Here is a 12,045-nt window from a genome sequence, read left to right as displayed (position 1 = left end):
CTGTGGTGACACCACACAGCGAAACTAACTTGTTTTGAGAGTGTAAAAAAAACCCTGTAGATTCACATTCAGTGCAGACTTGAGAAATGTTCAGCTTCTTGTGACGTGAGATATGTAAATAATCCCATAATGCCACTGAGCCTGTGAAGTACAACTGAATGTTTGTTCAAAACTATCTGTTAAAATGAGAATATATGTTACTAAAAAGAGCTCCCCAGGTGTTTGTAACATGTGTAAGGTATGATTTGAAATAATTTTTCACTAAGCAAGCTCCCGTCCACCTGTGGCGCTGTTTCACTAAATACAAACGGTCTGTAATTTACCTGAAGGAGAATCACAGGAACAGAACCATCATCAGTTTTTTGGTTAAGTTTGGGGTTCAACAGAAGTATTTACAAATATATTTAGTTCGTTTTACATGTTAATAATTATATTTTTATAATCGTATAAAATTATATTTAGTACTTACGGTGGTGCAGCAGGTAGTGTCGCAGTCACACAGTTCCAGGGACTTGAGGTTGTGGGTTCGATTCCCGCTCCGGGTGACTGTCTGTGAGGAGTTGGTGTGTTCTCCCTGTGTCTGCGTGGGTTTCCTCCGGGTGCTCCAATTTCCTCCCACAGTCCAAAAACACACTGGTAGGTGAATTGGTGACTCAAAAGTGTCCGTAGGTGTGAGTGTGTGAGTGAATGTGTGTGTGTCTGTGTTGCCCTGTGAAGGACTGGCGCCCCCTCCAGGGTGTATTCCCACCTTGCGCCCAATGATTCCAGGTAGGTTCTGGACCCACCGTGATCCTGATTTGGAAAGCGCTTACAGATAATGAATGAATATTTAGTACATGTTCTATCAATTGTGAGATTTATTTATTTATATATTTATTTATTTAATAATTTTTGGTCAGATATGTATAAATGTATGAAAATATGTATAAATGTAATCACCTTGTTGGTAAATATTTGGGTCAGGTTTATTTATTTATTTATTTATTTATTAATAAGTAACCCTTTACAGCTCAAACTTTCCGTTTCCTACATCAATATTTTTTTATATTTTTCTATAAGTTAGTTTATTAGGTTTATGTCTAAGTCAGTTTGTTACTCTGTTAGTTAACATACCCGTGTTGAGCAGTTAGTGTTCTCCTGCAAGTGTGGTGAGCTATTCAAAGCCTCTGACTCCATTAAGAAAAAGTGTTCACTTGTGCTAGCATTCCGCTTGATGGAGGAGGACCCCAGAAATTGGCTATGAGCAAATAAAGAATCAATAATAAACTGGGGGAATACAAATCTCTGGCACTGTGGCTCAAACGGAGATGGCTTGATTTATCGCATGTTTGCTGCTGGTGAAAGCTGACACCGTGTCTTACTACAGAGTACTGGGGGTCGCTTTGACCCTTAAGTAGCGTGACATATCTGGACTCTCTTCTGGTGTTCCAGACGAGTCTTCCAGAGCTCGCCAGGCTGCCGGACTGAACTGAGGTCAGGACCTAATGACGCCATAAAGCCGCGAACGCTGCCGTTTCTGCCGTCGCAAAATGTCAGCCCACATATAAAAACTTAATAGCAACCTCTATAAACCGGAGAGCACATTAAGCCCTTTTTCATTGGCCTTTTTAATTCATGTTTCTCTGCTTCTCCACGACGGTGACGGGGAGCCCCTAGCCAACCGGGCTACACACTGAAGTTATTGCGTCTGAAGGAACACATTGTCGTGTGTGTGGCCTAAAATCAGTCCAGGACTGAGGCCTAATTTATAAAACACATCTAAGTGAAATAATCTGAATTAAAGGAGCTGTTTTCTTAAAGTATAAAATATACTGACACCTAGTGGCTTGGATGTGTCAAAGATTCTGTACTAAACCTGTTTAGTCCATCCAAGTGAGGGTCACACTTTTTGAAGTATAAAACAGTCCTACAAGGACTACTATATTTTCAATTGCATGTGAGTTGTACAAATGAAAAATGTACGTATAAAATAATAAATAATCATGTACATACTTATGCATTTGTTTTTTGGACCAGTGGATTACCTAGAGGGCGGCACGGTGGTGCAGCAGGTAGTGTCGCAGTCACACAGCTCCAGGGGCCTGGAGGTTGTGGGTTCAATTCCCGCTCCTGGTGACTGTCTGTGAGGAGTTGGTGTGTTCTCCCCGTGTCAGCGTGGGTTTCCTCCAGGTGCTCCGGTTTCCTCCCACAGTCCAAAAACACACGTTGGTAGGTGGATTGGCGACTCAAAAGTGTCCGTAGGTGTGAGTGTGTGAGTGAATGTGTGTGTGTGTCTGTGTTGCCCTGTGAAGGGCTGGCGCCCCCTCCAGGGTGTATCCCCGCCTTGCGCCCAATGATTCCAGGTAGGCTCTGGACCCACAGCGACCCTGAATTGGATAAACGGTTACAGATAATGAATGAATGAATGAATGGATTACCTAGTTAAAATCAGTGTTTAATTCGTACCTGCTCCTGGATTTGGATCTAGTTCCAGAGCCTATTCACATGGATCCTACACCTCTACATTTTTCTATATATAACAAGTTCATCCCCTCTATAGCCCACCACCACCTGTTCAGTGTATAGCACGACTTCCCACAGTTTGTTTTCCCTTACATCATAATTTACAAATCAAGCCCTGATTATGATGTCATAAAGTGTTTTTATAAATCGTATTTTAATCAAATATGGATTAAATTTGCACAGACCTTGATATTCTTACCCTACGCCCCTCACTCCTAACCCACCAAGGCAATGAGGCATAGCCAATCATGGGCAGAGTAGGCAAGGTCTTTACAGAAGGCCAGTTACTGCATATTTCTTTGCTCTCATCTGCCGAGGAGACAACCAAGAGCTGACATTTCCACATTTTCCCACCATAGAAAGCCTGTTAGTGATGTTGTTGGCAACCTTGTTTAAGCTAGCTACCTCTACAAGAGCATTTCAGCTGTGGATGTTGAGGGAGGAGACAGCACTGGAGCAGTGAGAGCGAAGGAACTGCACTGTCTCCTCCCTCAGTCTCCATGGCCGAGGGATCCTTGAGGGATGTTTAGTTTTAACATTTACTAATATACAACATATATATCACCTTATAAATGCAGTTATAAAGCATTAGATATCATAGGATTCATAGGAAGTGTATGTATTTGATGTATTTCCAAATGTAAAAACAAAAACTGTCAGCCAAGCTGCAACAACAAAGACCTTTGCTACAACAATGTTGGCTCCCTTTAATGTTTGTCAGTCTAATCCTCCTCCACCTCACAGACTGTCACTCTTAACAAAGATTAACCAGTCAGTCTTTAAAAAATGTGTTTATCTCCACCATGCCCTCTTTTACCTTTTGTAGGGCATGGGATTAAGGCTTGAATTTAAATAAAAAAATAACCACAGCCTCGTGCTTTCTACAGAGTTTAAGTCGACAATTTACGGTTAAAGAAAAACAAAGATGCCCCAAGTTAGACAGCAAGGTGTTGATTGGGGGCATTTTAAAAGGGATTATCAACACGAAACAGTGGCATTAATTTCACGCACCAGCAGAGAGCCTGGTTCTGTTTGGCTGTTATTCTAAACCTGAGACGGAAAATAATAGAAAGAAAAGTACCTTCAGTTTGAACTGTGTTGGGGGGGGGGCTGGTGCTGTGCATGAAGAGGGCCGAGGCCAGATTGGGCATGAGCTGAGTGATCTGGTTTGCTCTGACTTTAGTTTAGCCTTCTCTTTTCAGCACTTTGTATTCGTTCAAGGCCTGTCTGATCTGATGTCTGGCTGTTTCTGGCGACGCAGTTGAAGCGTTCAACACAGCATTAAGTGAAACAGGAGACTAGAGAGTGGGGTTGATTGTGTGTCGACAGGACCTCAACAACATGCCACAGAGCTCATGTGCATGTCGTCTATGTCGAATCAAAACAGCATTTTAAAACTCCTGTAAAGCAGAGGTCACTCATTTGGAGTTTGCGTTGCTCTGCCGAGACGGAAGAATTGCGATGTGTTGTTGCAAAGTGTTGTATGTTGTAGTTCAGTTAGCAAATTTGCAGTTAGTTGGCGTCTTAGCCTTGGCTAGCATATTGCCCTGAGGATGAGGAACCATTGCCCAGGAATACTAGCTTTGCAACTGTGTGCATACTTTTTCCACATCTACAGTGTCAGTTCAAGGCACAGTAGTGTTAGCTTGTGTGTTGTTACATTCATATTTTAAGGTTATTGTTATGGGATTTGTAATTGTGACCAACTAAGAAAAGCAATCCCAGTTTATCAGGTTTTGCAATGCTTGCTAACATTGTGCATGAAAGCTGTTACTGGCTGCAGTGTTTATTGTGTGTACAAATAAGTGTTTTTGTTTAACATTTGATTGTAAAACATTCTCCCGCACTTCAGTCATATCATGGTAACTGTTGTATAGTATAAAAAATTACAATTGCAATTCATTCATTCATTCATTCATTCATTGTTAGCGCTTATCCGGTTCAGGGTTGCGGTGGGTCCAGAGCCTACCTGGAGTCACTGGGCACAAGGTGGGGACACACCCTGGAGGGGGCGCTAGTCCTTTGCAGGGCGACACACACATTCAAATTGTCGTCAAATTTTTCGAAATTTCCAAAAGGTGTTGTATTAATATGTATATTTATGATCGCAATCACCATCTTTAAATCATGTAAACCTAAACTCACATGTGAATTCAGATGCAATACTATCCCCAAAGACAGAACAAATGCAAATGCTTCTGCAGTGCTTTTTTAGTTGATGGAACAGTGACGAATGCAGTGATGAATACATTTTTCTCATTTGCCATTTTCTAACTACTTAATATTTCAGTTATTTTTGTTGAATAACTGAAAATGAAAAGTCATCTTTAAAACCATGCACCAGTTTTCATAAAATGACAAAAGACAGGAACAATATTTACATTCTACACATGACACAAGAAAAAAAAAGAAAAATGTATTATTTTTTTATCTCCCTCTAAAATATCTATTAACCCAAACACAGCCTTGTATTGCCAGACTCTGGCTTTTCGCCACTTAACATTGCCAAGAAACACCTACTACTGCAGTTTGGCCTGACGTGTAGAAGGAGGCATTTAGCCAATCAGAATTCAACTGGCAGAATCTTGACAGTGAAGTCAACTTAACACACAGAGTGTATCAGACTCCGTCAACTTGTGAGTGGAGCGTCTGTGGCTGAGACTAACCTAAACCTAACCCTATCCCCATTCCTAACACTAACCCTAACCCCCCTCTGACGTAGTGTGTGGAAACCAACAGAGAACTCTGCTGTTTTTGTAGCCCTTCTTTGAGTATATAACAGAGTCTCTGAGAGTATATAAGGCAACAGCGCCCCCATTGGATGGGCGCTCCCTTACTGAACATAATTTATAATTATTTTATAATGAAACAATGTGTCGTCAACATACAAATGACAATGATTTAAGAGCTATGGTCTTTTAGTATCATCTTTACGTATTATTAAACTTATTATAATTATTATAATTATTAAACGTATTATTAACACATTAAAAATAAAGTTGCCACAAAAGATTCCTTGAGCGCAACACTATGGCATTGCTCAAAGAACGCTTTGTAGCAGCTTCATGTTTAAGAGTGAATGACACCAGGTTGATAACTCCATATATGGACATGGCGCAGTCCACAGACTGACAACGTGACTTCAGTAATTCGCTGGCATCCTTGTCTTATGAAGTTTCTGTTTTGGAGATACAGGGTTTTGAGGTTAATGAATTATACTTCAGCTTGAGCTGTTGGAGGTGGTCAATCCTGAGGTTGCTGGCTTGAGTCACTCATTGGTGCCAGTGTTCCTGATGTAAAAACAAGATGGAGAGAGAGAGAGAGAGAGAGAGCTGTCCTTGTGTGACACAGTCATATGCTATCAATATGCTGCCATGTTCTCTTGGAGCACGGTCTCTTTTTTAATGGGGCCCGGTGGTTAGAACATGGCAGGCGCTTCACAGGGACACTGTATTGTTATGCTTTCATTTACTTTTTTTTTTTTTTCTTTGGGGATGGGGGTGGTGGTCTTTTTTTCGTTTAGTGCTCTTTTTTGGGGGCCTACAAAGACACTCATTTCCATGAAGCACTGCCAAGATGGGATGGGAAAGGAAAACAAAAGTGTGTGTGTGTGTTTTTTTTTTTTTTCTTGTGTGTGTGTGAGAAGAGAGAGAGGTGCAGGGTGGGGGTTCTCCAAGGCGCAGTGGTCTCCAGTTATTACATGAAATCATTAGACGTGGAACGTCTTGGCCCCGGTTGGGAAAACACGAAGGCCGCAGTCTCGCGCTGGCGCTCGGAGCACCCAGCCCATCGACCGCATGGCGTCAACAGGGTCTTTCACACCACTTTCAGAGCACCCCGAGATCTGATCCCGCTTTTGTTGTCGCTCTCCCCCGGCGCAAGATTTATGACGTATTCCTACCCTTCAGCCACAAGGGAGAGGATGTCGCCGCGATGCTCCTTTCCTATGGTTCGTGTTTCGCATTCTCAGCATGAGTATTGCATTTGGCCATGGAAGCCAAAGAGATGCGTAGAAGATGCTCACTCACATGTAGCTGACTTTCCATCACGCCACATTCCAGAGAATAGAGGCCACAAACTCTTTTTTTTGTTTTGTTTTGTTTTTTGTAATGAGCAAACTATATGCAGTCCTGTTTTTCCCTCAGTGTGCCAGTCTCTGTTTGTCTTATGCCGAGGGTCTCATCACTGTGATTATATTCCTTAAATAAAGGCCCATTCACATGTATTCTATTTGTAATCCCTACCCCTTGTTTTCAAGCTGTAGTGGTTTAAAATCTCACTCTATGAATTTAGATGTCATCGGAGCACAGATAAAAAGAGCAGAACTTCGTTCCCAGGCTCTTAGCCGTGCCCTGTCGGCAGCTCTGCCAGTCTGCAGTGATATCAGAGGATCTGCTGAACACGCATCATGCTCCTTCATGGGTTCAACATTCATATATTGATCACCCTCTCCTCACTCTTGTGGGATGTGAAGCTGTTTTTGTTGGAAACTTCCAGTTCCACCTTAAATATTCTCAGCCAGCAGAATCTATTACTTCATCGTTTAAGGTGGAATTGGAAGTTTATAGCTGACCTCTTTCTTTTCAAAGATACAAATGCACAAACACACATTCTCCTGCAACATACATTTAACCCTTAAAACCCTAAGCCCTTGCTGGGAGTAGTCTTTTAGTAAAATATGTATAAATTCACCTTCAGACCCGGCTGTCCATAAAGCGTTAGAGAGAAAAAGAAAATAATATATATAAGTGGGCCATTATTTGTAATTTATGTATTTGCTCTAGAGAAAATAAAACCCTAACACTCCAAACGTCTTATTTAAACGTACCCCACATATTCAAAACATTTCAGAAGCGAGGGGGAAAAGTCTTTGGTTAGCACATGCAGAATACGATATCCAAGGCCAGGATCGACGCCAGAATAACACGCGAGAATGTGAAGATTAATATTCTCCGTGCTCGGCACTCAAGAAGATCTTGTGAAGTACATATGGGAACAGCAGGGGCACCATAATGTCTTAGAGCTGTTGTTTCAGTATTAACATATAGCCCGAGGCTGTGTGAAACACGACGGAGCTAATACCTTTGGTTCTGTGAGATCTCTGAGAATGAAGTGCAAGTGTGTTAACAACCGCTGAGACAGCTCTTCATTTATTTTAGTTTCTGTCAAAATGGCCACCACACTTTTGATATTTAGGGAGACACTTCTAAGTAAATGAGGAATACATTACAAAAACATTTAAATTACAAACAGTGGAACGCTAAAACCTTAATGGAACCCTCCAAGCGTCCACGGGTGTTTGTGTCCATGCTTCCACTATGAAGTTTACTGAATAATGTGGGTCTGAAAGGACGTGGATAGGTCAAGAATCTCTTACTGGAAGAAGGAAATAGACACAAATGATTGAAACAAATCCGATGGTGTTCTCAGAACAGTGGACTGACCGCCCCAGAGCGCAGAACTCGACTTATGGTGCTTTAGTTCTTGTCCATGTTCTTCACGTTCTTGTCAGAACCAAACCAAGAAACGACTGTTTTTCTTAGCTGTGAAGAAAAATCTGACCTTGCCTTTCTTTCCTTTCAGGAGCTTAGCGCTGAGGGAAGTGTAGCAGAGTAGGTTTCATTGGGCCGCCTTAAAAACACAGAGAGAGAAAGAGAGAGAGAGAGAGAGAGAGAGAGAGAGAGAGAGAGAGAGATGCCGCTGCCAACAAGGTCACTACAAGCTCCAGCTAATTTCTCCCCTATATTTCCATCATGGCTTTTTCAGAGCCTTGCAAACCCACATATCTGGTTTGTGTCACTCTCCCGCTTTTTTTCCCCCTTCTCCTCCGTCCCCCTTCATCCTTACTTGTCGCCATTTGCCAGAACGCGGGGCGTCTGATTTAGAGCGCGAGCAACGAGAAGGGATGGCTCTCCGTGTAATTACAGACTCTCTCTTATCTCTGGGACGGAATAAAAAAACACATTCCACGCAGACCGGCTCAGCGTTGGCCTGCGGAGAGCAAATAAAAAGACACTGCTGTTAGGGAATTGGAGAGCACTTTGGTAGTTTGATTAGAAACCGATGTGATGGCAGCGCCGAGGCTCAGCGATCCGGACGGCAGCCGGATCAAAACAAAACAAAAAAATAAAAGAAGGAGGCAATGAAGTAGGGCACTGACTATGAGGAAGAGCAGGGACAAATAAGTTTAAATGGCTTTTTTGTACGTCTAATTAATGTGTTAAAATAGCATGTAATTGTAATTGGAAATTCAAACATTCTCTTTTGTCGTTTTACGATAATAAGTTGTGATTTGAATAAAATGAGAACTGTCATTTTTAATACTACGCAAGAGTTAGGACAGGCTTGAAGTGAATGTAGACCCTCAGTTTGAGCAGGGCCCTGCCTTCTCTGAGTGCTTGAAACAGGTATGTTAGGGGGCGGAGCTCAAGCAGGTGTGGCGGGTGTGGCACAGACAGGGACATCTTATGCAAAATATGGACAGCTTGGCCCACGCAAAGCCCCAGAAAGCCCAGTGTAGACCCCACGATCTGTTCGGGTTCCTCTAGTGCCACAGTGGGTTCACAGCACTCTCTGCCGGCTACTCCTTCAGCTTCTTGAAGTGGGATCTACATCTGTGTAAAGAAGCCCCACCCACTTATGATGTAATGGGCCAAACCTTTCACAGTATCTTTATTAACTTTATTTACAAGAGTACACCAAGTTGATAAGCTGTTTGCTGTTCCATACAATGTCCAGTCAGTGATGACATATTGGAAAAGCAGATTTTGATAACAATCCTGGACACATTCTCACTCAGAGGTATTAAAAAAGTTGGTGGATTTATACCACCTTGGCATTGGGGATGGTCACCTTATGTGCAGCATCTCCAGAACATCTCATTCAGTTATATACCTTTCAAAAGAGATTATATATTATATACAATCCGTGTTTAAACTAGTCCTTAGACTAACGTGAACACATTTGCGTGCATGTACTTTTTTGTACATGGTGATTATTTGGAAGCATGTTACAGTGGTCAATGGTATGTCCAGTGGAAGCCTAAACTTGACATTTCCTGTGGTCAAATCGGAGAGAAATACAATACAAAAGTGCATTTCAGTCACAGGCTTTGAATTCACTTGTGGAGCAAAGTCCTGCCAGTTCCTTTCTATCTTTGTCCTCCGTCTCCTCCTCCGCCTTGAAACTTTCCGTGCCGGCGTCCGTGTTATTTTTAAAGCGCTCCTTACTTGCCCTCGGGTCCGAAGATCTCCACACATTCGATGAGCATGAACTCAACGATTTGGTTCTGGTATACCATGTTCACGGCCATGTTCCCGCCATCCAGCTCCGGCCACAGGAGCGTGGGTCCAAACACAATGCTGACCCCTTGGCTGGACATCAGGTTTTGTCTTGATTTGGTTAAAACTCTGTGAAGAGAAGAGAGAAGAATAGAGGGTGAACAACTGTAGCTCTAGAGCTAACATTTTTTATTGGATCTGTAATAACAATGTATTTACACCTTAATATGAATAGAACAATAATATAATTAATACAAAATAGTGTTTTGTAGTTACATACATTGTTCATACACTTTGCATATTAATATAAAGCACCTCTCCTGTACAGGTTTTCTGACCCTTACCAGGATGTCATCTTGCATCCGAATTTGTACTTAATTAAAGTCCAGTTCAAACACAGATGAAAAGCATGTCGTTTGACAAGTGGTGTTGAAACTTTTGGACACAACTGGATAAAAACAATGGCTTACACCAAGTCACCAACACATCACTCTTGTTGCGTAAACACATGAGCTATTCAGGATCGCACTGGAGTGCTAAACAGGCCTGTTACGCTTTTAAATCAGTACCTTTCACAACTTCACCCAGGCAAAGAAACATCTCCCCCCCTGCTGAAATGTTAAAACTGCGTCCCACCTCAGAGCTCTTAGTCATGAGCCCATTGACAACTTGGCCCCCTGCCCTATACCACAATCCCTCGCTCTCCTTCCAGGCCTCAAACCCATAACACAGCCTCAGGGCTCCATTCTGGCTCCTCCTAAGAGTCCTTCAATACCCTTGCTATTGATTGTCTCCCCTCCCTGGCCAAACCTCAGCTCGCAGAGATCCTGCTAAAAGCCCCCTTAGATGCCTCCAAGAAAACAACCAGAGCTCCAGTCCTCGCCGTAACAGGCGTCCTCGGGCACTTTTTATGGCAGGATATATAGCACATTAGCAAATGAGTGGAGAAACCAATAACAGTTCTGTCTTTTACTGAGCAATCCTATTGCACTATTGCGGGATGAAGCCGTGTGCAAATGTTTAGGTCAAGTGTTTTTTTTACATTAATAGAAGTCCACATGTCCTCAATAGGGGGCAAAACAATGGCTTTTGAGAATCTGCTCCCAAACCAAGGAGTATGTTCTGTTCCACAAACCTAATTATTACAAAAAGAAAGTCCTAGAAGAAATCTTAATCTCTTCAAAGATGCTCATAGATATATCAGACATTTCCAACATTAGAAGAGTATTCATTAGTGTAGTACACTGAAAATCTGTCACTGTGGTGGGATCTTCAGGTATGCATCTTAGTTCCTTTAAGTTGGGAACCTGTGTGCACCAAAATTTATTTGAATTTGAAGTTGAATGGATATCATAAATCCCATTTTAGCTCCAGACTTTTTGTTTATTTTCTATTAACTACTGTTCTGTTGCAGTGAATGAAGATGTTTAACTTTCGTTCAGGAGAAGAGAATGTAGTAGATCTTCAAGGTACACACAAACCACTGTTGGACCTTTGAGGGGACATTTATGCTGTCTATGCCTTTAGAGAACAACACTGTACCAGTACACAACCTTATTTTCTGACAGTGTGTGTGAAGTAAAGAAGTGTGTGGTTTGGGACACAGCCAGAGCGTTTGTGTAGTGGGTGTTCCTGTCTCTCTGTGAGCCAATAAAATAGAGAAGCATGTGTTTCTGTCTTACTGTGAGTCAGTGAAAAACAGAGAGGGGTGTTCCTGTTAGGGTTGTCCTTGTTTTATAGAAACGCCCCTCACTGCAGTTTACTAGATAGACAGGGTATAGGATTTTTTTTCAAACCCCATTACTACATTATACTGCACCAATCCTTATTTATAAACTATGCATCCATGCATATTGTGCATAACCTTTTTAAAAATCTTGTTTCTTAATTGAATGGAAGTTCATCAGGATTTTCTTTATTAATCTATTCTTTAAACATTTCATAAAAGAAAAGGGAAGAATTCAGACATTTCTGATACAAAGGGAGGGCCAAAACATTTAAAGCTGATTTTCTGATCACATGGGCTCTATATATGGGAAAACATGCATATGCTATACAATAAACGCCATCGCTCCCATGGCCATAGGTGTATGAAACCAAGCATGCAGAATACTTCTACAACATTTGTGAAAGAATGTTTCACAAGCCCATTCTTGAAATTTCCTCACTATTAAATATATAACACATTCAACTGTCAGTGGTATTATAACAATGTCAACGCGATTGGGAACGACAGCAACTCGGCCACAAAGTGAGCCAGGTC

At 41.8% G+C, this 12,045-nt stretch overlaps 1 protein-coding gene across 1 annotated transcript in view; it reads right to left on the bottom strand.

Annotated features, from left to right (window-relative positions):
- Positions 1 to 9,174: 9,174 nt before the first annotated feature.
- arhgap15 (Rho GTPase activating protein 15) overlaps positions 9,175 to 12,045 on the bottom strand; it is a 47,821-nt gene continuing 44,950 nt past the window's right edge. The window contains exon 14 of the mRNA XM_066641152.1: positions 9,175 to 9,911. Within this exon, the coding sequence (XP_066497249.1) occupies positions 9,728 to 9,911 (184 nt within the window). The 3' untranslated portion in view covers positions 9,175 to 9,727. The remainder of the gene's footprint in view (positions 9,912 to 12,045) is intronic.

This window comes from Hoplias malabaricus, chromosome 12, assembly GCF_029633855.1.
Source record: "Hoplias malabaricus isolate fHopMal1 chromosome 12, fHopMal1.hap1, whole genome shotgun sequence".
Taxonomy (NCBI): domain Eukaryota; kingdom Metazoa; phylum Chordata; class Actinopteri; order Characiformes; family Erythrinidae; genus Hoplias; species Hoplias malabaricus.
The sequence above is the reverse complement of the archived record's forward strand: the minus strand, read 5'-3'. Positions and strand labels throughout refer to the sequence as shown.